Source organism: Neltuma alba, unplaced genomic scaffold (genome assembly GCF_004799145.2).
Source record: "Neltuma alba isolate B1F8T4 unplaced genomic scaffold, ASM479914v2 tig00012518_pilon, whole genome shotgun sequence".
Taxonomy (NCBI): Eukaryota; Viridiplantae; Streptophyta; class Magnoliopsida; order Fabales; family Fabaceae; genus Neltuma; species Neltuma alba.
The window spans coordinates 134247-157866 of NW_021636985.1; the positions used below are offsets into that span (position 1 = coordinate 134247).

Genomic DNA, 23620 nt, shown 5'->3' on the forward strand with positions numbered 1-23620 from the left:
GAGGAATGTAAAATCCCAGAGAAGTCATAGCTGAATAAATTTGATGGGAATTTTCCCAATTTTACAAAAAAAAATGGGAGAATTAAAAAATAAACAATTATTACAATAACTATAATATTCATTAAGGGAGACATATCATGTTTCCTGTAGTTATCTTCGCAAAAATAAATTAAAGACAAAAATTACATTAAAATTCACGGTGGCATCAGAATAATTTTAAATAAATTATTTGGTAAAAAGTTCAGAAAATAAAAAATTACTACTATTACAATATTGTATTTAGATTATATGATATTTAAAAACCTACATTAAAACATTTTTTGCCAGCATCTATATTAAATTATCAATATCTTAATATTGATGTTTATGAAATATTACCTCCAGTCTTAATTATAAAATCTTATTTATAGACTAAAAATGATGTCTTATAATTAGGATCGGAGGCGGTAGTGGTAATAATAGCAATGACAATAATTTCACTGGAAAAAATGTAATGACAATAATTGTTTTTTTGAAAAGAAGACAATGATTTTCTTAAATGTTGGCAAAAAGATAATAATTTTCTCAAACAATTTAGCCAAAATAACATTAAATTCTCATAAACTCCAAAATATGCAAAAAAAAAACCCTCTTTTTAAACTCACTCATCTGGTCTTATTTATTAGGCACTTTCAGCATGTTTTACATAGACCAAGGAAAATCTTAAATTTCATTAATTCTCATTTAAAATTTAATAACTTTCCAATTTTATTTCTATTTAATATACATTATACCCTATGTAAATATGATAAAAATATCTTCTCTTTCTGTCTTATAAATAGAACCAGTACTAATTAATGAGATGTGGCTGCATTAATAAGAAAATAAAAAAAAATGACTAGAAGGGGGAAAAGCACTTAATGGGACTTTTGTAATAGTTTGGACTCATCCAGTTCTTAATATAGGATCTAATTATTGAGTTGATTTGATTATAAATATAAAACCTATTTTTCATATTTATTAATTTTTCTTAAATTATCCTTATGGATATCCCTCAACCATGATTAAATAGAAGATGAAAGAAAGATATTAAGAAAGATGATTATGATATTTTAAAAAAAATATGTTAAATTTTTTATAATTAACTAATTTATCTAATTTTTTTAATCTAATCAAATTAATTAAATGTGTATTATATTAATAAGTGGATGAGTATTTTATGGCAGCTCAGTGTTATTTCCCTTATAATTTACCTCGCGTGCAGAGTATCCGTACGCCCACTGTATCGTGGCTAGTGACCCAGTAACAAGTCTCTCTGGGCTGTGCAGGCTACTACGGCCGGACCCGTGCAGGAACAAAGGACCCTTTTCTTCAGCTTTTGCTTCGTACTCCGGAGTGCAGCTTCATTGCTCTGCTGGATTAGATCACCTCACTCTCCCTGGGCCAATACCTGTATTCACCGTTCAAATCCCAAGTCTACGATTACACCATAGGGTTTTCCCATGGTGATCTGTGTGACCAATGTTATTACAAAGACGCTAGAACTAACTAAATCCGAACTGATAATTTGAATCATTCCTTTCAAAGTCTTTTACTTTTGGTGCGAAGATGCAAGGGTTTGCGGCAGCAGGTGGACCGATAGATTTGGCCCAACTTCAGTCTACCATGCAAGCTATCGAACTAGCTTGCTCTTCCATTCAGGTTCTGATGAATTTTTCCTGCCAAACGTGCTTGCTTGGTTGCTTGTTCCCCAGGGATTCTGACAGCTTCTCTTCAATTTTAAGTGAGAAAGGAACATGAGCAATACATACCTAAGGCAAATAAAAAGAAACTCTTGCGTGGATGTGAATTCGTTAAAGGAATGGAATTCGCAATAACATAGATTTATTTAGTTTCTGTGGAGCCAACTCTAGCTAGCATATTTTACCAGTGTTGAGATGTCCATAAATTCTTTGTCCACCGGACCTTCTTTCTTCCTGTCAAGCTCGGCGTCTCAGATTGAAATGCTGCAGAGTTGGAAATTCAGTATTGTACTCAGTTCCTAGTTGCTATTTTATCACCAAAACAACAGGATAAAATTCAACGATAAATTTATGTCAATTTGATAACAGTATATTTTAACTTGCATTTTCCCTCTCTCTCCTATTTGTCTCTTGCTGATCAGAATTTAAAAGTAAATGGTTAGGGTCAAACTCAGGTGGCATTAATACTTCATGCATTGAATACACGATATCATTGTGAATGAACTGAGATTTTCTGGCTATTTGCAAGGATTTCTATCTAATCCATCAAATCATTCTCGTTACACATCTCTTTGCAGATGCATATCAATCCAGCAACAGCTGAGGCAACTATATTGTCACTACGACAGTCACCTCAGCCATATAAAACTTGCCAATTCATTCTTGGTTAGTGTACAGTGAACAAACTGAATGCTTCTGTATTCTTGGTTTCCATGTGTCTTTACTGGCCAGTATTCTATTGTATGAGTGTCTCACCCGAACTCCTTCTCTTTACTCAACACTTAAAGGATGGGAGCAGCTTTTATATTTCTTTTTGGACAATAACAATTTATCCCACCAACACTGTCCGCTGCGTATTAGGCCGCTTCAAGTTTAGTATTTAATTTCGATTGTAAAGAAAATATGTTTAGTATGTATGGTGCTTTGTGTTTAGGTTTAGTTCATGCTGATACTGTGCTCATTTTGTTTTTGCAGAAAATTCCCAGGTAGCAAATGCGAGGTTCCAAGCAGCTGCAGCAATCCATGAAGCAGCTATTAGAGAATGGGGTTTTCTTACTTCTGATGACAAGAGAGGCCTGATTAGGTTTTCTTAAACCTTTAATACATAAACATTGTTATCTTGTGCAAAATTTATGGGGGTCTTTCCACTCCATCTAATGGCTGCTTCTATATTGTTTGGTTTCTTTCCCTTTCCTTTTGTCTTGGAAAAGAAGTGATTGTGGTCGGGAGGGACTTTTGCATTAGCTTGACTATTCATTGGACTTATTCGATGCTTTAACTTTGCCCTACATTGTAAACCCGGGGAGGTTGAGTCATATTTCCTCAAGTTGTGCTGGTTAATCTACGCACTTGTGATCCTCATACCCGTATATGTGTTCACAAGTGCACTATGTTAGTGGCAAGTTGCATGGTTGTTCTTATGCCTTTCTCTTAAGGCCTGGGAGTTTATATTGTATCACTTTGATTTTTATTAGAACATTTCTCTTGGGACTCGCTTATGCTTCGTTTTGTCCTGCTATTGCTTATTCTTGTTTGAATAACTCTTGCTTGCAGTTTTTGTATATGCTATGTCATGCAGCATGCCAGCTCTCCTGATGGCTTTGTCCAGTCAAAGGTTTCTTCTGTTGCCGCTCAACTGATGAAAAGGGGTTGGTAGGTGACACATTTTCCCTTTCCTTGTTACTCATAGTAATCTTGGCAAGTAATTTCGGATTTCTTTGTGCAGGCTTGATTTTACGACTGCAGAGAAAGAGACATTCTTTTATCAGGTGCCAGATCTTTGACTCTTTCTTTATCTCCCTTCAGCTTTGCTGTCAAAATGACTTTCTTGACATGTTAGGTTTTTTCCCCTTTATTCTTGTATTTCTAATCTCAAAATGTCGTGTTTTTCTTTGACACTGAACACGTGCAAGGGCATTTCAACTCTTGGTAGTACTGATCTTATATTTGCACTGAGCCACTATGAATAGTTTGATGCCTAGATTTGTTTTTGTTTTTAAAGAATTTATATTATTTAAGAAGCCACACAAGATTGAGTATCTTATCTGCTGCCTCATTAGATCCCAATTTATTACCATTTACCAACCGAATTTTATTCCAAAACCTTGCATGGTTTTCTTGTCTTCATTATGGCTGCTCTGTTTTCTTCTTCATTATATCCAGTTTGGATTTTTTTCTTCTCTATCCCACAATTTTTTTGTTAACATTTTCTGTCAAAATTTCTATTACTCCAACTTCCCATTCGACGTATGCTTAAGAATTTCAAAAACCGCAGGTGAACCAGGCTATCATGGGTATTCATGGGTTAGATATGCAGTTTGCTGGAATCAACTTCCTGGAATCATTGGTACATAAAACTCCGTTGTAGCATATTTGAAATTCTCCTGATATGAGTGAAAAGGATTATTTGTTTATTAGATAGCCAACTGTTTATTTTGTATTCATTGATATTCATTATACCTGTTACCTTGCTTCTTTATTTTGTGTATAGGTATCAGAATTTTCCCCATCTACCTCAAGTGTCATGGGTCTTCCAAGGGAATTTCATGAGCAGTGTAGGAGCTCTCTTGAGCTAGACTACCTGAAGGTCCTTCCAGTTTCTGTTTTCTTCCCTCATGTTATGCTGTTAGATTTTATTCCAGTTGATTGGAATTTTCCTTTCAGAATGGTCTTTATCCTTGAACGTCTTTCTTTGGTTTTGCATTAATGTGACCGCTCCTTTTGTCCACATTTATTTTACGTTTCTTTAATAATAGACGTTCTACTGTTGGGCACAAGAAGCTGCTTCCAAGGTCACAAATAGGATTGTTGAATCTAACGCTGCTGTACCTGAGGCTAAGGTTTGCACTGCTTCGTTGCGTCTCATGTTTCAAATCCTGAACTGGGATTTTCGTCACAATACTGGTGAGGCAAAAGGCAGTCTGAATGTCTTCTCTGCTGGAGTTAGGCAAGATGGGGATTCTCCAAGAAGGTCTGAATGTAGCTTAGTGCAGGTAATAGATCTGTTTCATTTATCAAATTGCAGTTGATAAAGTATCAAATGACAGCAGACTGATTACTGCTGATCATTAAGCATGAAAAGTCCTGCTTTCAGTACTGGAAATTTTATCCATAGATCCCCTACTGATGATGCTTGACCCTTTTCTGATTCCATTTGCAGCCCGGTCCAGCTTGGCGTGATGTTTTAGTGTTAAGTGGTCACGTTGGATGGCTTTTGAAATTGTATGCAGCATTGAGGCAGAAATTTTCATGTGAAGGCCACTGGCCTGACAGCCCTATCGCTGCCTCTGCAAGAAAACTAATTGTACAATTTTGCTCCTTGACAGGAACTTTATTTGACTATGGTATAATTGTTTCCTTTTCTACATTTTTATTAATTGTTTGTTTATTGTACATTTTTATTGATGAGTATTTTTAAGAGTCTCTTTGGTGCGACCACTGACTTTTTACAGTATCAACTTTTTAAGTGGATTGATAGTCTAATAATCCTTATTTGTGTCGAGCTTAAACTAAATTGTGTTTTCACGAACTCTGTTGTCTAAGAATTATCATCTGACAAATATAAATATAGCCAGAGGTTAAGGTTTTATTTCTAGATTATATGCTTCAAGAATTGAATATTGTTCAGGACAATAATGTCGGCTTAAAAATGACTTTTATATATATAGCTTTGAAGTTGAATGATTCAACTGCTACCATAACTCCGGATTCTGCTTAATTACATGGATTGCTAATTAGATACCTTGATTAGTCACTGTGACTTGGATATCTGTATTACTCCCTTTCTCAATTAAATTGCAATCTGTTGAAATTCTAAATCTAAATTTGGGTGTCTTTTTTCCATGATCTAGATATGAAAATGCATGAGCAGCATCTTCTGCAACTCTTATGTGGGATAATAGACTGGGTAGATCCTCCTGGTGTTGTTTCAAAGGCTATTGAAGATGGGAAAAGTGAAAGGTCTTGCCTTTTTTGTCATAATTCAGATCCCTATATCCTTAAAATGCCTCCTGTACCTGCGCTCGCACCCCACCATGATGTGATTTTATTTTATCATTATTTACCATTAAAATCTGGCTTTCTCATTGTTTTGATTTCATTCAGCGAAATGCTTGATGGTTGTCGTGCATTATTGGCCATTGCAAGTATAACAACTCCATACATTTTTGACAATCTTCTAAAATCCATAAGGTCAGCATCCTCATAATTGCAGTTTTCTTACACGGAATCTCATTGAAAGTTTGATTAACATGAGTAAGCTTTCTGTCTTTGATATCTTAGGCCCTTCGGCACTCTTACCTTTCTGTCAATGCTGATGTCCGAAGTAATTAAAGTCCTCATGACTAACAACACAGAAGAGGAGACTTGGAGCTGGGAAGCGCGTGATGTCTTATTGGATACTTGGACTGCCCTTCTCATGGTATCCATTCAGATGAAATCATTAAATTTGATTTGCATTAATTAATTTTATTTAGACATGCTTTTATGTTATGCCTTCTTTGGGGTGATGGTGAAATGTAATGCTTAGTAATTTAGTAAAGCCTCAGACTGTTATTATTTCTTATGATTAATGCATGAAAGGTTGACATTTAGAAAGCCTAAAAGACGCTATAATTTTGTCACCTTCAGTTAAAATGGAAGTTGATAAAGTAAAAGTTTATAAGCTTGTTTAGTTGTGGTCATCGAACTAAACTATACAATTTGAATTCAGCCAATGAATGCTGTCACTGGGGATGCTCTGCTTCCATCAGAAGGGATAAAAGCAGCAGCCAATCTCTTTGGCTTTATTGTAGAATGCGAGCTAAAAAGTAATACCTATAAGCCGCTTCCCGTTATTGTTTGTCATTTATTTTGTTTTATTTCCATTCTTTATGCCCCATATACTATTTTATAATGGCAATAGTTCTTGTTTTATTTAGTGGCTGCTGCATCAGCATTTAATGATGAAGCGGAGACAAACTATCTTCATGCTTCCATATCTGGTATGGAATATTTAATGAGCTGCACATGCCAATTTTTATAGTCTTTGTCGTTGCTGGACTTTACTTTTTGTTTCAACTAGAGAAAGCAAACTTATGGAACTCTGGCAGTGGAGCCTGATTGCTTTGCAAAATGATGAGGTTAAACTAACTTCATTTCCTAGGGCTTCAATAAATTTTGATTTGTTTTTTGTGTTTGCAGCCATGGATGAAAGGCTAAGTTCTTATGCTCTTATTGCAAGAACTGCAGTTGATGCTACAATTCCTTTGCTCACAAGACTATTTTCTGAGCGGGTTGCATGCCTTAATCAGGTAGATTCTTTATTTAATCATGAATTATAGCTTCTTTTGGATGAAGAATTTCGGCTTCCAGTCTGCCATTTTGGTTTGCTGCCCTTACCCAGGGAAAGAATAGTAATTTAGACCCAAAATATAAGAAATATGTTGCTAAAAAATTAGGCAGTGATATCAGATATCTGAGTAACTGGAAGAGTAACTATTGCAATTCATTCTCACTTCTTATTGCAATATATTTTCTATCTACATATCATAGGAACATAATGGAATTAGTTCATCTAATTGATTCTAACGAACTATTCAACTAACCGACTCTTATTACATCCTATTCCATATCTCATTGGCACCCCCTGAAAGGATCATTGACCTCAAGGATTCGTTAGTCCTGGGTGCAATCAGTTAAAAATTCTGCAAACTGTTGTTGTAGCCGGTAAGTCTACCCAGATTGCGTCTTTGATGCTGGTATTTCATCGTCATACTTGGGCACAGGGCTTTGGCAAATTCCCTCTTCTGTCACTTTCCTCTCAAAGATGCTAGTTCAAATGTTAACTGTCCCTGCTCATCTACAGCAGGCTGCTAGAACTAATCAAATTTAGTTAATCAACGTGCTTCCTGAGTCAGGATGTTAAGATGGGTGCAGTTCCTACTGACAGGCCGCCTTTCCCACTTTAACTATCTTTGTGGCCCAAAATAACTTGCTGCTAGTTTATGAATGGAGAAGTTATTGATCAGATTTCTTTGAATAAAGTCCAGTTTTAGGTAAACAAAATCATCAACCGAGCACCTGTTATGTGTTCTGTTTGCTAGTAGCCTGCCATGTCTGTTGGGATATGAATGATGTCTCAAGTATTGTTTGATTAGTATAAATAAAAGAAACCCAGATGAGATTAGTATCTCGCTGGATTATTCATCGATGATCAACGGTCACTGTTGTCATCCCATTTTGGGCCTTGCGGGGTTTTTGAGTATCTGAAAGATAGTCTTGTGTTTTTATAACTTGCTAGTGGTTTTCCATGGCTGAAGTTATTTACTTTGCTTGTAGGGCAGGGGCATTATTGACATGACTGAAACATTGGAAGAACTTTATTCATTGTTGTTGATTATTGGGCATGTAATTGCAGATGAAGGAGAGGGAGAAATACCTTTGGTATGCGGATTGCATTTTCTCATTATTTGCTTTTCTTTGAGTTTTTTTAATATATATATATTACTTTTTATCGGTGCCTGGGAACAGTTGTGTGATGCGAATAATCATGGTAGGATGTGTTGTGTGATTTTTAGGTTCCCAATGCCATACAAACACAATTTGCTGATGTTGTTGAAGCAGATAAGCATCCTGTGATATTGCTTTCCAGGTAACCTGCTGTCTCTTTTCTGATTTTGGGTCCCCTACTCTGCTCAGCTACTTTTTTGGAAACATATTCGAGATGCTTAGACACCGCTGGTGTAAGCTACAAAAAGCTTAACCAAACAAATTATTCACTTTTTATTATCAAAAAACTCTGGAAGTAATTAGCACAACATTCGTATAAATGGGAACTGCATCTGCTTTGAACTTAGGTGCAGGCTGACTGTACAAATTTTTTCATCTTTCTCTTGCGGGCCTTGATGATTAAAACTTTATGAGTGGAAGGATCTGAGCGAAAATGAGGTAGAATGTCAACTCAAAATAAAAGACTGCTAGTCACGAACTCAAAGGAATCAAAGGACTCCTTGTCATGAACATGGGTAGAACTAGAAAATCAAAATTCTGTTGAAAGCCCTTGCTCAGATTACCATGTCATCCTTCATGGAAGGTTTCTTAAGTCTTCTGTATTGACCTATGCTCAATTCATTTCAACTTCCCTGCACTAAGCACAAGATAATTCTTCCTTGCTTGAAGGTGCAGTCAAGATAATGTTTGGTATTATTTTATATGTCAAGGTTTGCATTTGCTATGATGTGTGATCTGATTGTAACCATGAGATCATTTTCCTACCTAATTAATGCAGCTCAATTATAAGATTTGCTGAGCAGTGCCTAAATCCTGAAATGAGAGCATCAATTTTCAGTCCTCGACTTATGGAGGTAGCATACTATTAATTTATTGATTCTTAAATTCTGGATTTATTTTAGTAGCAAATGACAGAATGTCCTGGGACTGATATTGTGAAAGTTTTGGCTTTCTGAAAATTTGTTGCGTATGTTTGTTGAATTATTTTGCTCCCATACTATCCCATACTATTAACCTTCAGTTTAGGCAGCTGTAATTTTACTTTAACTAAGGTGGCATGTTTTCTTGCGATAATTGAGTTATCTTCATTTATGCAAGCCATTTTGTAATGGCAAAGTGAAGTGTTATAAATTGCAGTGATACCTTGGAATTGCCATGCAAAATTGGTGCATTTGTATTGAAATTGCAGTCATTATTGAAGTGTGATGCTGCATTTTGGAGTTGCGTTAGTTAATTTCTCATTGAGAACTAATTATCTTCTTATCCCTTTGTGTTCTGTGCAGTCAATTATATGGTTCCTTGCAAGGTGGTCTCGCACTTACCTAATGTCTTCAGATGGGGCTGGAGACAACATCTTGAATTCCGGTCCTCTTCATCAACATAGTTCCAAAGAGGCTTTGATTAATTTCTTTGGAGAGCATAACCAAGGAAAAATTGTCCTCGATATTATTGTTCGCATATCCTTGATAACGCTTACATCATATCCAGGGGAAAAGTTTCTGCAGGTTTGGGCTTAAAACCCCATGATTGCTCAGTAATTGCACCTCCGTGTCTATAAACATATATAGCCTTCAATGAGGCTATGCCTCAGAATTCCATTATGTACAAGCTGTTAAATGGTATTTATTAGTTGAAAATACGGCAATGACCTAAATCATTCATGAATAACTGAGAAAGTTATTAATGTGGAACCTGTGTTTTCATGTGATGGTTACCTAGGACCTTAAAGTTGGAACTCCGGTGACCTCTATTTTAATTTGACATCTGTCTTTTGGTTAACTTATATGTCAAGAACTTAAATGAGATATTGTTTTCCTTTCTGACTATAAAAGTAAGCATAGCATTCAGTTTTATTTTCAAGAAATTAGATTTAAGCCTTTAATACTCTTACTCTGTCAAGCACTGTTCGGTTGTGAAAATATTGACTGACATTCATGAGCATTTTTCAGGACCTAGTCCTGAAATGTAAGCATGTATCGGGTTAAATATTTATTTATCTTGAACCTGAGTTATACAAATAAAGATTATTGAAACATATGAAATTGATGGTTGGTTAATGTATTCATTTTAAGGAAAAATTCAATATTTGCTGCCTGTTCTTGGTAAAAGGAAACATATGTACATTTATTATCATGCATCTGCTGATAACATAACTATGACTATTGATTATTAAATTGGATGGTTCTGGCACTTGAAAACTTTTGTTTAATGATCAGATATTAACCGTTCCCTTTTAATTAGTCTTTGGATCTTAAAATGTTTTAAAACCTGAAAGAGGATATCTAAAAACGACACTGGGGCTTTGAACTACCTTGACATGTGATTGGTGTAATTTTTCCCAGGGCCTCACTTGTTACCAGTTATTTCATTCATTGGTTCAGCAAAAGCATGTATGCGTCCATCTTGTTACTCTGGTGAGTCAATACTTAAAATCAAATGTGCTTTATATTGACTGAAGCACGCCAAATTCTGGCATTATTTCATGATTCAAAGTTAAGAATATATATGTTTTCAAAATCTAATTCATCCCTCTCTTTTTCTTCCCAGTATGATTCGACCAATAGTTGCATATACTAATATAGTCCATAGTCCAGAGGAACAAAGGAGCCTAGCTCTGACTGATGGGCAGCATTGAACAGCTGTGAAATATTCCAATAATAACTGTAAATTGTTCAAATAATTCAAAATGAATGAAGCATGTTTCTTTACATCCTGTCTTCCTTCAGCATGTTTCAATCCGCTTATCCTTTTATATCAAGAAGCTACAGGATGGGTTAAAAATAGTAGGTCAATCCTTATGTCCCAAATTGATTAGCTCTAGTATCCTTCTATTTGGTTAGTCAACTTGATCTTCTTGTATTGATGTTTGTTATCGGGCATCGCCAATGGCCCCACCCACTCTTAAATGCTTGACCAGTACTTAAATTCTCCTTTAAGGGATATGCAGCAAAGGGCATTGCCCACCGTGCTCTATCTTTGAGTGGGAACTTTTTGGGTGCGGTGCTCCCCATTGCTAGGCCTATGTGACCAATGATTAGTAATGGCTGGTGTGCCTTGTAAAATTGGGATGGTCAGGCCTGTTTACCATCCTTTTTTTTATGATTTTACTTTGTTTTTCAGACATGATTGTCTCATCTTTCAAGGTAATCTTTGCCTCTGACACACAACGATTGGATTGCTTTGCTGCTTTTTTAGCATTCTTTTTTTTTCCCTGGATGATTTGCCTTTAACTGGGAGGATTTCTTCACTATATATCTAGACATATAGTAGTTATTCTCTTTTCTTTTCAATCTCTATTTTCCCAATAAAAATGATATCTTCTGCAGAATTCATGGCATGAACTGGCAACTGCATTTTCCATTGAAAAGACCTTATTCTTATTGGACACTGCTCATCAGGTAAGGACTTCATTGACTTAAACCCTGAGGAACTTTGTTGCTGTGACTTGTCTAAGTGTGATCACTTCTTGTCTCAGCGATCACTTGCTCAAACGCTTGTCCGTTCAGCTTCAGGCATGAGTTCAGAAGCATCAAACCAGTGGGTGTTTGCTCCAAAATTTCTTGTGATTTCTATAGTTTTCTGATTCTGTGTAGTAATGTCTCTATTTTTCATGCACAGATATGTAAGAAATCTTATGGGTCACATTGCAACATATTTAGTGGAACTGTCCAGCAAAAGTGATTTCAAAAGTATCGCTCAACAACCAGATATCATCTTGTCGGTGAGGGCACAAGAACCTAGCTTAATCCCATATTTGTGTAAAAATAGTTCATCAATAACATTTTAGATGTCATGTAGGTCAGCTGCTCATTAGAACGGCTACGTGGAGCTGCAAGTGCTTCTGAACCTCGATCACAGAAGGCACTATATGAGCTAGGATTCTCTTTAATGAATTCTGTACTGGTTCTTCTGGAGGTCTATAAACATGAGGTAGCATTAACATTCTCTGGTATCTTGAGTTACAGATTTTTATTTCCTGGTGATCGTCTCATGATTGTTATTTCCATTGTTTCTTGGTAGACGTATGAGCATTTTTATTTAATCATGTAAAAGATATTTTTTCTTGATGCATTAAAGCACACTTTGTTTTTGCAGCTCCATTCTTACTCAAATAACTCTAAACTTCAGACTTCCTCGCGTTTGTTGTTCTATACTGATGTCCAATTCTTGCTTAGTCTGCAGTTGTCTACCTGCTGCTTAAATTTGTAGTTGATTGGGTTGGTGGACAAATTATTTACTTGGAGGCCCAAGAAACTGTTGCTGTTGTTGATTTCTGCATGCGCTTGCTTCAGCTCTACTCATCTCAAAATATTGGCAAGGTGAGTTTTTGATGGAAATATGGGAGTGTGGGATACAACCACATTTTCTTCATATTTGGGCCGTTTTGCCCAGCCTTAATTTTTTATTCCGCCAATCTAATATTATCTCCCTATTGCACCATGCAAAGTCAATGAGCAATTACTGTTGCTATAGATTTTCCAGAGTATTTAGTAATTTACTTTTCTTGTTATTTTCTACTTTTGTTCTCCCTCAAGTCTATCTTTGCATATTTTTCAGATATTGATAAGTCGTTCAGGCTGCTTACTCAGTGAGGCTAAAACAGAGAAGTATAAAGATTTGCGTGCCCTTCTTCAACTCCTTACCAGTCTTTGTTCTAAAGACATGGTGAAATTTTCTTATTGAAGTAGTTTATTTTTGCAATTGTAAATTGTTCTACTTTTTTCTCGTGCAATTGACCCATGTTGTGAATTATTAAATACAACAGATTGATTTTTCATCAGATTCAATTGAGACCCAAGGCACAAACATATCTCAGGTATCATTACATCACATCTACATGTCTCATATAAATTCGGATAATGGATCACTGATGTTGGGCCTCCCAGGTGGTTTACTTTGGTCTCCACATAGTCACACCTTTGGTTTCTATGGACCTCCTGAAATACCCTAAACTTTGTCACAGTGTAAGATATTTGTTCATCTTGTAAAAAAAAGTACTAGAATAATTGTCAAGATCCTAATCTATAGTATGCTTTACTTTCAGTATTTCTCTCTTCTGTCACATCTGTTAGAGGTTTATCCTGAGACATTTGCACAACTAAATAGCGAAGCCTTTGCTCATGTACTCAGAACCCTTGATTTTGGTCTCCATCATCAGGTAACATTTGTCTCGTGGCTTTTCTCAAATTGCCAATGACATTTAATGGAGCAAAAACTATAAAGCTGTGGGATTGAAATTGAGCAACTTTAAGCTTAGATCAAACCCCCCAAAAAAAAAATAGTAATAATCTAAGCTCAGAGAATTTATTTAAGAATCTCTTTACCTAATAAATTTCTTAAATTTAAAAGGAAAAAAGTAAAAATTTCACCAGTGTTGCACTGGTTTTTCATTCAAAGTAATATATTCCAGCACTGCGAGTTCTACTTGTCCTTTTTATATGTGATTTATATCGTGTCCATGAATTTTTCAGGATGGAGATGTGGTGAGCAAGTGTCTTAGAGCTCTCCAAGGTCTTGCGTCATACCACTACAAGGAGAACTGTTGCGGGTAGAATAGGTTTAGGTGCGCATGCCACAGGTTTAAAGGATTTAAATGGAAACTTGCAGGAAGGCCTACTGAGCTTGTTCCTTCGTTCATTGCTTCAGTTACTTCTTTTCGAAGATTACAGGTGAATAAATATGCCGAGTTGGTTTGTATGTGAATATTCAAATGAGGAACATTGCTATGAACCATGTATTTTACATTTTAGCGAATTGAACTGCTTTCCAATGGTACTGGTTTTCTTGTTACAGTTCTGATTTGATCAGCGCTGCAGCTGATGCTCTCCTTCCACTAATCCTTTGTGAGCAAGGCCTCTATCAGGTATGTCTCTGAAAGTTACTCTGGAAATTATACATTGGGTTATAAACTATAGGCATGTTTGCATAAATCTTCTCAAATGATTTATTCCGCTTCAATGCGACTCAATTTGCATATATGGACTTTGTTTTCTAGACTAGCTGTTTTCTCATGATCATCAATGTTCCCTGTAGAACCAACAAACCTTCAATTGCTCTTTATATAAGGCATATCGAAGTCTATTTATTGCTGTAAAATCTCTCTTCCTCCCTACGATTTTATAGAGGCCTTTCTGGATTGTATTTGTTTACAGAGATTGGGGAATGAATTGATCGAACGGCAGTCTAGTCCAAGACTCAGATCAAGATTGGCAAATGCATTGCACACACTAACAAGTGCTAATCAGCTTTCTTCCTCCCTTGATCGAATGAATTACCAACGATTTAGGAAAAATCTAAATAGCTTCTTAATTGAAGTTCGTGGCTTTCTGCGAACAATGTGAGATGATCAAATATTTTTGCCTGGTGTTGTATAGAAGATATATAGGACCATGCTAGTTGAAACAGCAGCTGGAGGAGGAAATTTTTTGGAGATAAGTGGCGGGCTGGTAAGAGTTTTTCAAGTTACGGAAACATCCTATCCTATCGTCTCATCGCATTCCTGTTTCCAATGGTGAAATTGACGAGATACGTTACGAGACGTTATCGGGAAAGCATATCGATGCCAAGACATTTCAGGGCAGAATTTTCTTCGCTGGGTCAAATCTATTTTGGTTTATCTTCATTGTTGTATGTATTCTGAAATTTTGTTTTCGTAAAGTATATTCGATTGATCCATTCGTGATTCAAGCATTTGCAAAATTCCTACATCACCATAGTTGCTGAATCTCACCTTGTTCTAACCGTAAATAAATGCTCGAACGCAAATGGCATGACATTAAAACCGGAAAAGGAATTGGGTTCCTGCCCGAGTCTGGACATATCGGAAACGGATATATTTGGTCAAATTTTATTTTTAAAACTTAATCCATGATACAACGTAACGCGTATATAAAATGATATGATGGTCTCCTACTCAGAAACGAGACACCCTCCATCAAGAAAAATGTTATCAGGCTGCGCAAGGACCTGCTTTTACCCCTACTCCTGAGAGACCATCAATCATGACGTAGATCTTTCTTTGGGATGTTCTAAATTCATAAATTCCTTTAATAGGTGAATAAAAAAAATTAGATATGCTACAAACCATACAAAATAAGAAAGCTAGGAGCACTTCTATGGTGCAATTTTACTTATAGTGCAATTTTATCCTGAAAAAAGTAGAGTAAAATTACACCAAAAATAAGTCATAAAATTATGCCACTAGAAAAACTCGGAGTGAAGTTACACTTGAAAAATTAAATCAATTCCAAATTCATAAAATTTGAAAAAAAAAAAAAAAAAAACCCCAGACTGCACGTAACAGCACAATTTTTTCCCATTAAATTAGCTGCATCTCCCTGGTCATAAAAAAATAATAAAAATTCGTTGTATCTTCATTTATAGCCAACAAACCTACGCAGTCTCAATCATTTTTTGACAAATTACACGTGTTCAGACCCTATGGGAGGTACACACGTCGCACCGTTGACCATAAATTAAATCGACGCTGCCGAACACTTCTAGATAGCACCTTGTCAATGTTGAGCACAAAAAAGGCCAGATAACTTGTGCTACCTGTGAATATACTTAGAATTAGCGATGCAGCAGCAATACCAACTCCCTCGATAACTACTAATCGTCACATGCAATCCAACAGTATGCTTCAGGATCGTCCTACTTCAAGAGGTCAGACATATAAAACGATATGTACTGTCACTTAGTACAAATGATTTCTTCCTCCTCGTTTCACTGATTGAACATGACCAGCACAAATTCTAGAAATATAAACATGGAAAGTAGATCAGAATATTTAGGAAAAAAATTGAAAAGACAACACAGTCACTGTGAACCGTGCTTTTAATTCGTCGGGAAGCCTGAATTACATAATCTGGCCTCAGTTACTTGTGCAGAATACTCTTCCTCGGCAATTTCGATTTCTTCTGAGCTTGGTTCTGCCAAATAATATTTAACCGAAAAGGAAAAAGAAAAATACTAAGCACAGTTTATAATTGCAAGCAAGATCCATGTTATTCTAAATTCAAAACAGCAAAGCTACCTTCTGTTTTTCCAGGGCCTCATAATCTGTCCGCTCCTGCCACTTGCTCCTGCGAAGCTTAATTGGCCGATTTCCAACATATTTACCTAAAAATCATGACACAAAAGTTAGCATATGGAATTAGCAATATATTTCAAAAGTCATTCTCTGCTTACATCTTCAGGACTACAAAATCAGAAAGAATAAAGCTACTCACTGGGCAATAGCCAACATAGACAACAAAAACACACTTCTCTCAGCAGCAGCAATACATTGGATGATCCAACATGTTAACCAGTTTAAAAACATGTTCAAGGTAAAAAAAAAAAATTTTTTAAAAAAAGAAATTTCACACAACACACAACCCTTTTGAAATAGTTTAATTAGATAACATCACCCTAAACTAAAGAAAATTAAAACATTGCAGCTACAAATTCTAGTTAAAATTAGCATATAAAAAGATTCCAGCAGAAACACGTCAGAGACTGAAAACGCAAAGCACCTGGGGAAAGGACATTGATGTAAGGTTCACATAGCAAATCACGAGGTTTTTAAGTGATGATTTCAACTGTCACAGGATGTTTTTGCCTTGTGTAGATAAAATTGTAATTATTTGATCATTTAGTATGCTATATATAATTTCCCCCATTTTCCTTTTTACATATGATCCAGCTGTATGAGTAATTCATTTCTGTAAATCAATTCATGCATAACAACAAAAAAGTCAGGACCGAACAGCATTCGCTTGTACTCCAGTAGGCAACCGTGCATGCTCTTGCAGAAAATGTCACAAAGGTACGCACTGAAACCCTGTTACTGACTTCAATAAGCCTTGCCCCTCACACTTAGAATAGCAGTGCCTTTGCATGTTCCTCAAATTTTTTTCCTTTTTGGGGAGGGGGAAAAGAGAGCATAACAAAAGATAGACGAAAGGGGGAGAAAAGTGAAACACAGCTGTAGTTTTGCTAATTACTGACCATTCATTTCTTTCAGAGCAGCAGCAAGGTCAGCAGGATTGGCAAAGCTTACAAATCCATAACCCTTTGTTTTTCCAGTCCGCTTGTCTCTGACAACCTACAAAATAATCAAATGAATTATAGTGATAGAAACAAGTTATCAAGTCAATTTGCACTGCAAACACGGATTGATTGATTAGAACTAGAAACTACAGCCTATCAAGAGCCTAGGGGTCTTAGCCTGGCAATTTAAGATTAAAAAAATAATAAAAAGACAAAAAAGCCCCATTCACTACTATATATCTTCCACATCCGACATCCTCCGGCCATGTGCAATTAATTATACTCTTTAACAATTCTTTCCAATTGTGAATAACTGTTCACTTCTTTCTCCACTACCACCCTTTTACTGTCAGTTTGAAACTCAAAAACAAAGTTCTCAAGGGTCACAATAGCTTGCCCCTTCTTTCACCAAACATATATATAGGTGGATACATAATCCCATGAGACAAGACTGAGCTTGCTAGAACCAAAGTAGGAGACTTCGGGCATAAGAAGTTAAATCAAGTCACACAAAATATCTTTGCATGGGAGTTCAGGATAGTTGGAAAGCCACTCCCGTCAAGGAAATGAATCAAGATCTGGGAAAAACAGATGGACCAGTTGAATCTGCTAAAAAGAACAGACCAAGCATCACATATTATCTAAAGGACTTAGTCACCATATATTGGCTTTTACTGTCCATAACCAAAACTTTTAGGATCTCCAGTCACATACAAGACACCGACCCCCCCCCCCTCCCCACAAAAAAGAAAAAAGAATGGACTAATTTCAATTCTGAAAGTCCAAGCATGCTCAACAGTGTCTCAATGACATCGTCTCAATACCCTTTTAACTTGTTAATAGGCAGCACCAAGGAACACTATAGATGACAAAATAACGTATCAAATTTAATCATAATAATGTCTGTCAAAATATAAGTTATGAAACAGGGCCTACCTTAAGATTCACACTCTGTTTCTTCAAATAAAAATCTGAAGAGGAAATAAAAATTGTTCACACTGACATGATAATTAACAAAAGTAAAAGACTTGGTCAGATGAGAGATCCACTTACTCGTGCCATGTTAAAGGAAGGAAATCGAGAAAATGTTTTTGAAAGAACATCATCATTCACCTCATTACCAAGATCACCACAAAAGAGCCGATAATCATCTGCCAAAGTAAAATAAGAGACTTCAATTTATGATTTTAACTTTCGCGAGAGTATCAGCATGACCAATTCATTTGCACCAGGTGTAAAAATGGGAGCGTGAAATTATATGGCAAAATGTGGCAGGTTGAAGTTGTAGGAATATGTTACATTCTTAAACCAATTGAGTAGCCTGGGCCCATACTAAATGTAGGTATATAAGTAATATAGGCAAAACATCTGAGCGTTAAAGAGAGGGAGGTGAATCAAAATACGTACAGCTTATGAACCAGACACCGGACCAAGGAACAATCCGTGAAGCCCCAGCAGGGCCAGAATAACATCCACATGAATTGCATTTTAAATGATTACCAAGGTATTTCTCTCATAATCCAGATGAATTGCATTTTAGTTACATTATATTTTCTTTAAGCTACTGGATGAAAATACAACTGTCACCATTCCACATTCTAAATATCTGACACGATTTTTCAGAAGTTTAAAAAATTATTTTTGAAAAAAAACTACTAGGTCAAAAGTTGTCAGCCTGAATTATTCAAGGTGACCATTTTAAAAAAGGGCAAGAACTCTAGTTATCTCAGTGAGATGGGGAATCTAGTCTTCCATACCAACTTGTTTAATATATTTCCCTTTTCACGGGGTCATCTGTGTTGGAGCCGTGTTTGTGTGTGTCACTGCCTTGAGCCATGTTCATAAAGATGCAAGCCACACAATAAGTCTTGAAATTTTTTTCCTTTAAAAAAAACGGGAGAGAGAACACAGGATCACAGTTAAAAATCCTAAAAGATTTTGACAGAGTTGAATTGTGAAATATGAGGATTGTCGTCGAGATGCAAGTTGATTATCATTATAATAACATGATGAATTAGAAAAAGAGTAATTACAAAAAAAAAAAAAAAACCATACTTTCTGGCCAATCTGCAAGAGTGGGATCCTCCCATGTTTGGCCAGCAGCTTTGCGAGGAACTGCTTTCTTTTTGGTCTCCGCCTTATGCTCAATCTCGCTATTTGCAATGGCCGCCTTGACACTTTCAAGAGCCTCAGGTGTAATTGTTTGTGCATCCCTTTGAAACAGTTGCTGCGCCTGTTGTTAAAAATGATGATGATGATCATGAAAAATACACAGTTGGACATTCAATTGATACATGCCATCTTTTGGTTCTTATGCACAAACGAAACCGCTACGGGAAGAATGTTATATGCCACACAGCAGGCCAAAAACAATGCCCAACTATTCTTGCCTCAGAAAAATGAAAAGAATTAAAGGCAATTATCTCATTTTACGCAGTAAGTAGATAAATTAAAATCTAGTATGGAAGTCATCGCGCAGGCATGTATTGAGTGCAAAGAACATCTACCAACCTGCTGATACTGCGGCAGAGGATACAACCCAGCGACCGGTGCCGGAGACGGATAAAGGGAAGGAGGAATTTGCACTGCTGGCGATGCTGCCACGTATGATGTCCCATACTGCGCCGCTAGGGATTGCTGGAGGTGAAAGGGCACGGGGAAATATGAACCGTTGGAATTGGTGAACTGGGAAGACACAGAAGAAGCGACAGAGCCTGATGGAGTCGCCATGAATTGCAGATGGGAATGAGCAATTTGCCTGTAATTCAGCTAATCAAAATAGGAGATCGGCAGTGAGGTCCAAGGGTTGGTCGGCCCCAGCGAGTCGAGTCCCCAGATAAAAGGCATTCGACGTCTCCAGAAATGCTTTTCTGTTCCCCGCAACCGTCCCCTTCTCTCTGAAGTTCTCGCGCCTTCTGGTGCGAACAACAATCCGAATCCTATAACCGAGTCCGAGTGTGCTTTCCGAAGCATTCGGATCACGTGCGTTTCTCCCATATAAAAAAGGGGAAACGGGTCTCGTTTAAGCTAATAAACGATGTCGTTTTACAGAGATGTCATGGGGCTTTTTACATGCATACTATAAACAATAATTTATTTTACTCAGATGCTATAGCATGAAAATATTTACCAAGATACTACATTTCAAAACCATTCAGGTAAAGATTGAGTTTAAGTTTATAAGGAACTTGTTCTTACCAAGAACGAATTCAGTAGGTCCCATATTAAAAATTATAAAACTCGTTCTTGCCAAGAACGAGTTCAGTGGATCCAACCTTAAAAAAGTGAAGTTATTCACACCTTGAACAACTTTGATTTTATCTTTTAGTGCCATTGTCTTGTAGACCTTGTATACATTGAATTTGATATTTCTCTAAATACTATAGTCAAACTCAATTCCCACTATGTAGCATTTGAAGAATTTCTTTTACTATAGACAGACTTAAAATTCAATGTCTACAAGATCTACAAGGAAGCATATAAAAAATGATTAAATATAAAAATTTAAACAAACTCAACATATAAAATGACTAAATATAAAATTCTACTAGAATAGAATTTTATACAAGGTCTACAAGGCATACAATATATGCAACTGTCAAATTCAATTCCTACTATGTAGCATTTGAAGAATTTTTTTTTACTATAGAAAAACTTAAAATTAATTTTACTATACAAGGTTTATAAGGCAACATATAAAATGACTAAATATAAAATTCTACTCATTAATTAAGAATATACATATAAAAATTATTTAAAAAAAGTTAATCAAAAGAATGCACCTTAATTAGTTAAAAATAAAATAAAATCTTAAGTTAAAACAAAACATATACAAGAAGGCAATACACACCACCAGCTCTCCTACAAAAGAATGGAGAAACCTAAAAAGGAGGAAGAATAATGGAAGGACGAAGGAGCTGAAGAAAAAAAGACAATGGCACTAAAACACAAAATCAAAGTGTTTCAGGGTGTGAACAACTTCACCTTGTTAAGGTTGGATCCACTAAGCTCGTTCTTCGTAAGAATGAGTTCTACAATTTTTAATATAAGACCTATTGAACTCATTCTTTGTAAGAATGAGTTTTTTATAAACTTAAACTCGATCTCTACCTCAACGCTTGTGAAGTGTAGTATCTCAGCAAATATTTTTCATGTCATAAGATTTGAGTAAAATAAGTTACTGTTTTATAGTATGTAAAAAAGCCGATGTCATGTGATCCAGCTGGGCCAACGCACCAGCGCCCCGATAAATTGAGTGTAATGCAATGGTGAGGGATGGAATGTAATAAAAAGATTATTACAGTAAGTGTTTTTGGTTGATTTTGATAATATTTTTTTAAAAAACAATTTTTACATTAAATTTAATAATCATGAAAATTAAAAGGATTGAAATATCTTTTTTTTTTTGTTCACTCTTTTCCTTCCATCACCTCCTTTCTCACCTATTACCATAACTTAAAAAAAAAAAACCAAAAACATAATCAAAGTAAAATTCAAAACAAAAATAGAATTACAAAATCATTGGGTCAATTCAGATTTGCAAAGGACAAACGAAGAATTGGGATGTGCAAAAATGACCTAGGATTCAAATCCGCAGAGTTGAATGTGGAGGCAAAGGAAGCAGGGCGTAGTCGCTGATCAAGTTGGAAGGTCAGTGATGATGAGGTAGATCAAATGAGATCACGGGGCCAATGCCGTAAATGGGAGAAGTTCGGAGGAGTGAAGCCAAGACACGCACATCAATAATGAGCAGGACGATGGCCGTAGAACGTTGGAGGAGGATCGGTGGCACGTGACTTTATTTCAACGAGACAATAATGTGTTTTTTCCTGCTATAATCTCCATTGTCTAGTCACGTAATCCAGATGCAACATTTTTAAAAGAACGGGGATTACAAGACGTACCATTTTTACATTATATGAGTATAATCAAACATCTAAATTTGTCTTTTGCATCAATATCACATGTGATCCCCCATTCATGAAAACCATCCAAACGGCAACGGGTTATTCTTCTATACTATTGTCGGTGCCTATGAGAACCCATCGGTTGCGCTTCTAACTGCCACGGCATGTGAAAAGAATCTAAAAACTGTTTGGATGTTGTCAGAGAAGGCACTTATGAGGAAAGGAAAGGCAAAGACGACTGTCTTGAGAGCGAACCTGGGAGTGAACTTTGAAGTTCGGACGCTCACACACACCCCTGGTCCGAACACGCGACCCCAGATTGAAGACATTGGCCCATCTATTATTTGCGTGATACATCCGTTACTTGCTCCTGTATTAAATACAGAAGCTGGGCGTCTCAATTCGCATCTTCTAAATACTCTTCCGGTCCTTATTATAAGACCTAATTTGACTTTTATTTGGTCCTAATTATAAGACCCAATCCATTTTGTCCTTTATATTTATGCATTTTTTTTTCCAAGATAATCCTTCTATAATGATAGTTTTAGCCAATATACTTAATTAGCGAGCGATGAGGGCGATGGTGAAAAGACAGGCCAGGGAATTGGAAAAAGATTAATGCGCGATGAGTTGGGTAAACCGCTAACCTTGGATGCAGTGGAGACAGAGACAAAAACGGACGGTGGTGCGACGTGTTTATATGGGAAGGGAGTGACAGAGGAGATGGGAAAGGAAGACGCCTCATCGTGGCTCTTTTCTTGTTTGGGCTGTACATTTCTTAGATGGACTTCAACTTTTTCTCCATTATTTAGTTTTGATTTTTAATATAAAAATTAGTTTTTGCCAGCCTCAATCTGCCTTTGTTAGTTTTCCACCACTACAGCAAACGTACAAAATTTTCCTTCCTTCTTCGTTTGTTACCGTCCTTCCGCTTTCGCTTTTTCCGCACACCATCATAATTATTCGCCTCACGCATCTTCTAAATATAATCTTTTTCCTAAATCATCCTTGCTTATTGCGGGGGACAAAGGAAACGAGCGGCGATGTGAGGCGATGGTGAAAAGACAGGCCAGGAATTGGAAAAGATTAATGCGCGATGAGTGGTAAACCGCTAACCTTGGATGCAGTGTGAGACAGAGACAAAAACGGACGGTGGTGCGAACGGTGTTATATGGGAAGGGGAGTGACAGAGGAGATGGGAAAGGAAGACGCCTCATCGTGGCTCTTTTCTTGTTTGGGCTGTACATTTCTTAGATGGACTTCAACTTTTTCTCCCTTATTTAGTTTTGAATTTTTAAATATAAAAATTAGTTTTTTCGCCAGCCTCAATCTGCCTTTGTTAGTTTTCCACCACTACAGCAAACGTACAAAATTTTCCTTCTTCTTCGTTTGTTACCGTCCTTCCGCTTTCGCTTTTTCCGCACAACCATCATAATATTCGCCTCACGCTTTTTGGCATTAAACCCGCGA

General features: G+C 36.4%; 2 protein-coding genes across 6 annotated transcripts; one reads left to right on the forward strand and one right to left on the reverse strand.

The window, feature by feature from the left end:
* The first annotated feature begins 1287 nt into the window (after positions 1-1287).
* Positions 1288-14909, forward strand: LOC114728041 (exportin-4). Its single transcript, XM_028914854.1, is given in 33 exon segments — positions 1288-1680; positions 2300-2387; positions 2697-2805; positions 3276-3374; positions 3448-3490; positions 3997-4068; positions 4213-4308; positions 4478-4714; positions 4882-5065; positions 5573-5681; positions 5826-5912; positions 6003-6141; positions 6433-6529; positions 6641-6703; positions 6903-7012; positions 8040-8144; positions 8279-8352; positions 8989-9064; positions 9494-9715; positions 10553-10624; positions 11537-11608; positions 11686-11747; positions 11829-11931; positions 12009-12140; positions 12386-12529; positions 12768-12875; positions 12976-13026; positions 13097-13174; positions 13255-13368; positions 13682-13750; positions 13752-13879; positions 14004-14073; positions 14363-14909. Coding segments are annotated over 33 exon segments (3495 nt in total). The 5' UTR covers positions 1288-1587; the 3' UTR covers positions 14552-14909.
* A 594-nt stretch (positions 14910-15503) lies between these two features.
* On the reverse strand, positions 15504-20133 carry LOC114728044 (RNA-binding protein 42). 5 transcript variants are annotated; one of them, XR_003738629.1, is made up of 7 exons: positions 19755-20133; positions 19299-19476; positions 18297-18394; positions 18180-18214; positions 17202-17298; positions 16246-16331; positions 15504-16141 (listed from the first exon to the last, which is right to left on the reverse strand). XR_003738629.1 is itself a non-coding variant. In XM_028914860.1 (7 exons), the coding sequence occupies exons 1-6, from the start codon at positions 19971-19973 to the stop codon at positions 16088-16090; spliced, it is 732 nt and encodes a 243-aa protein (XP_028770693.1). In that variant the 5' UTR covers positions 19974-20133; the 3' UTR covers positions 15504-15866; positions 16073-16087. The 5 variants fall into 5 exon arrangements, 3 of the variants coding, with proteins under 3 accessions (XP_028770693.1, XP_028770691.1, XP_028770690.1); XM_028914860.1 differs by lacking the exon at positions 18180-18214 and having other exon boundaries at positions 15504-15866; positions 16073-16141; XM_028914858.1 differs by lacking the exon at positions 18180-18214 and having other exon boundaries at positions 15504-15964; positions 16073-16141.
* Positions 20134-23620: the final 3487 nt, after the last annotated feature.

Bases quoted from the DNA above. Each gene is read 5' to 3' on its own strand.
- LOC114728044 (XM_028914860.1), bottom strand. From the start codon at position 19,973: ATGGCGACTCCATCAGGCTCTGTCGCTTCTTCTGTGTCTTCCCAGTTC. The intron at 19,477-19,754 runs GTTGGTAGATGT...TTTTAACAACAG, and splicing joins CTCTGCCGCAGTATCAGCAG to GCGCAGCAACTGTTTCAAAG. The intron at 18,395-19,298 runs GTATGGTTTTTT...TTACTTTGGCAG, and splicing joins TCTTGCAGATTGGCCAGAAA to ATGATTATCGGCTCTTTTGT.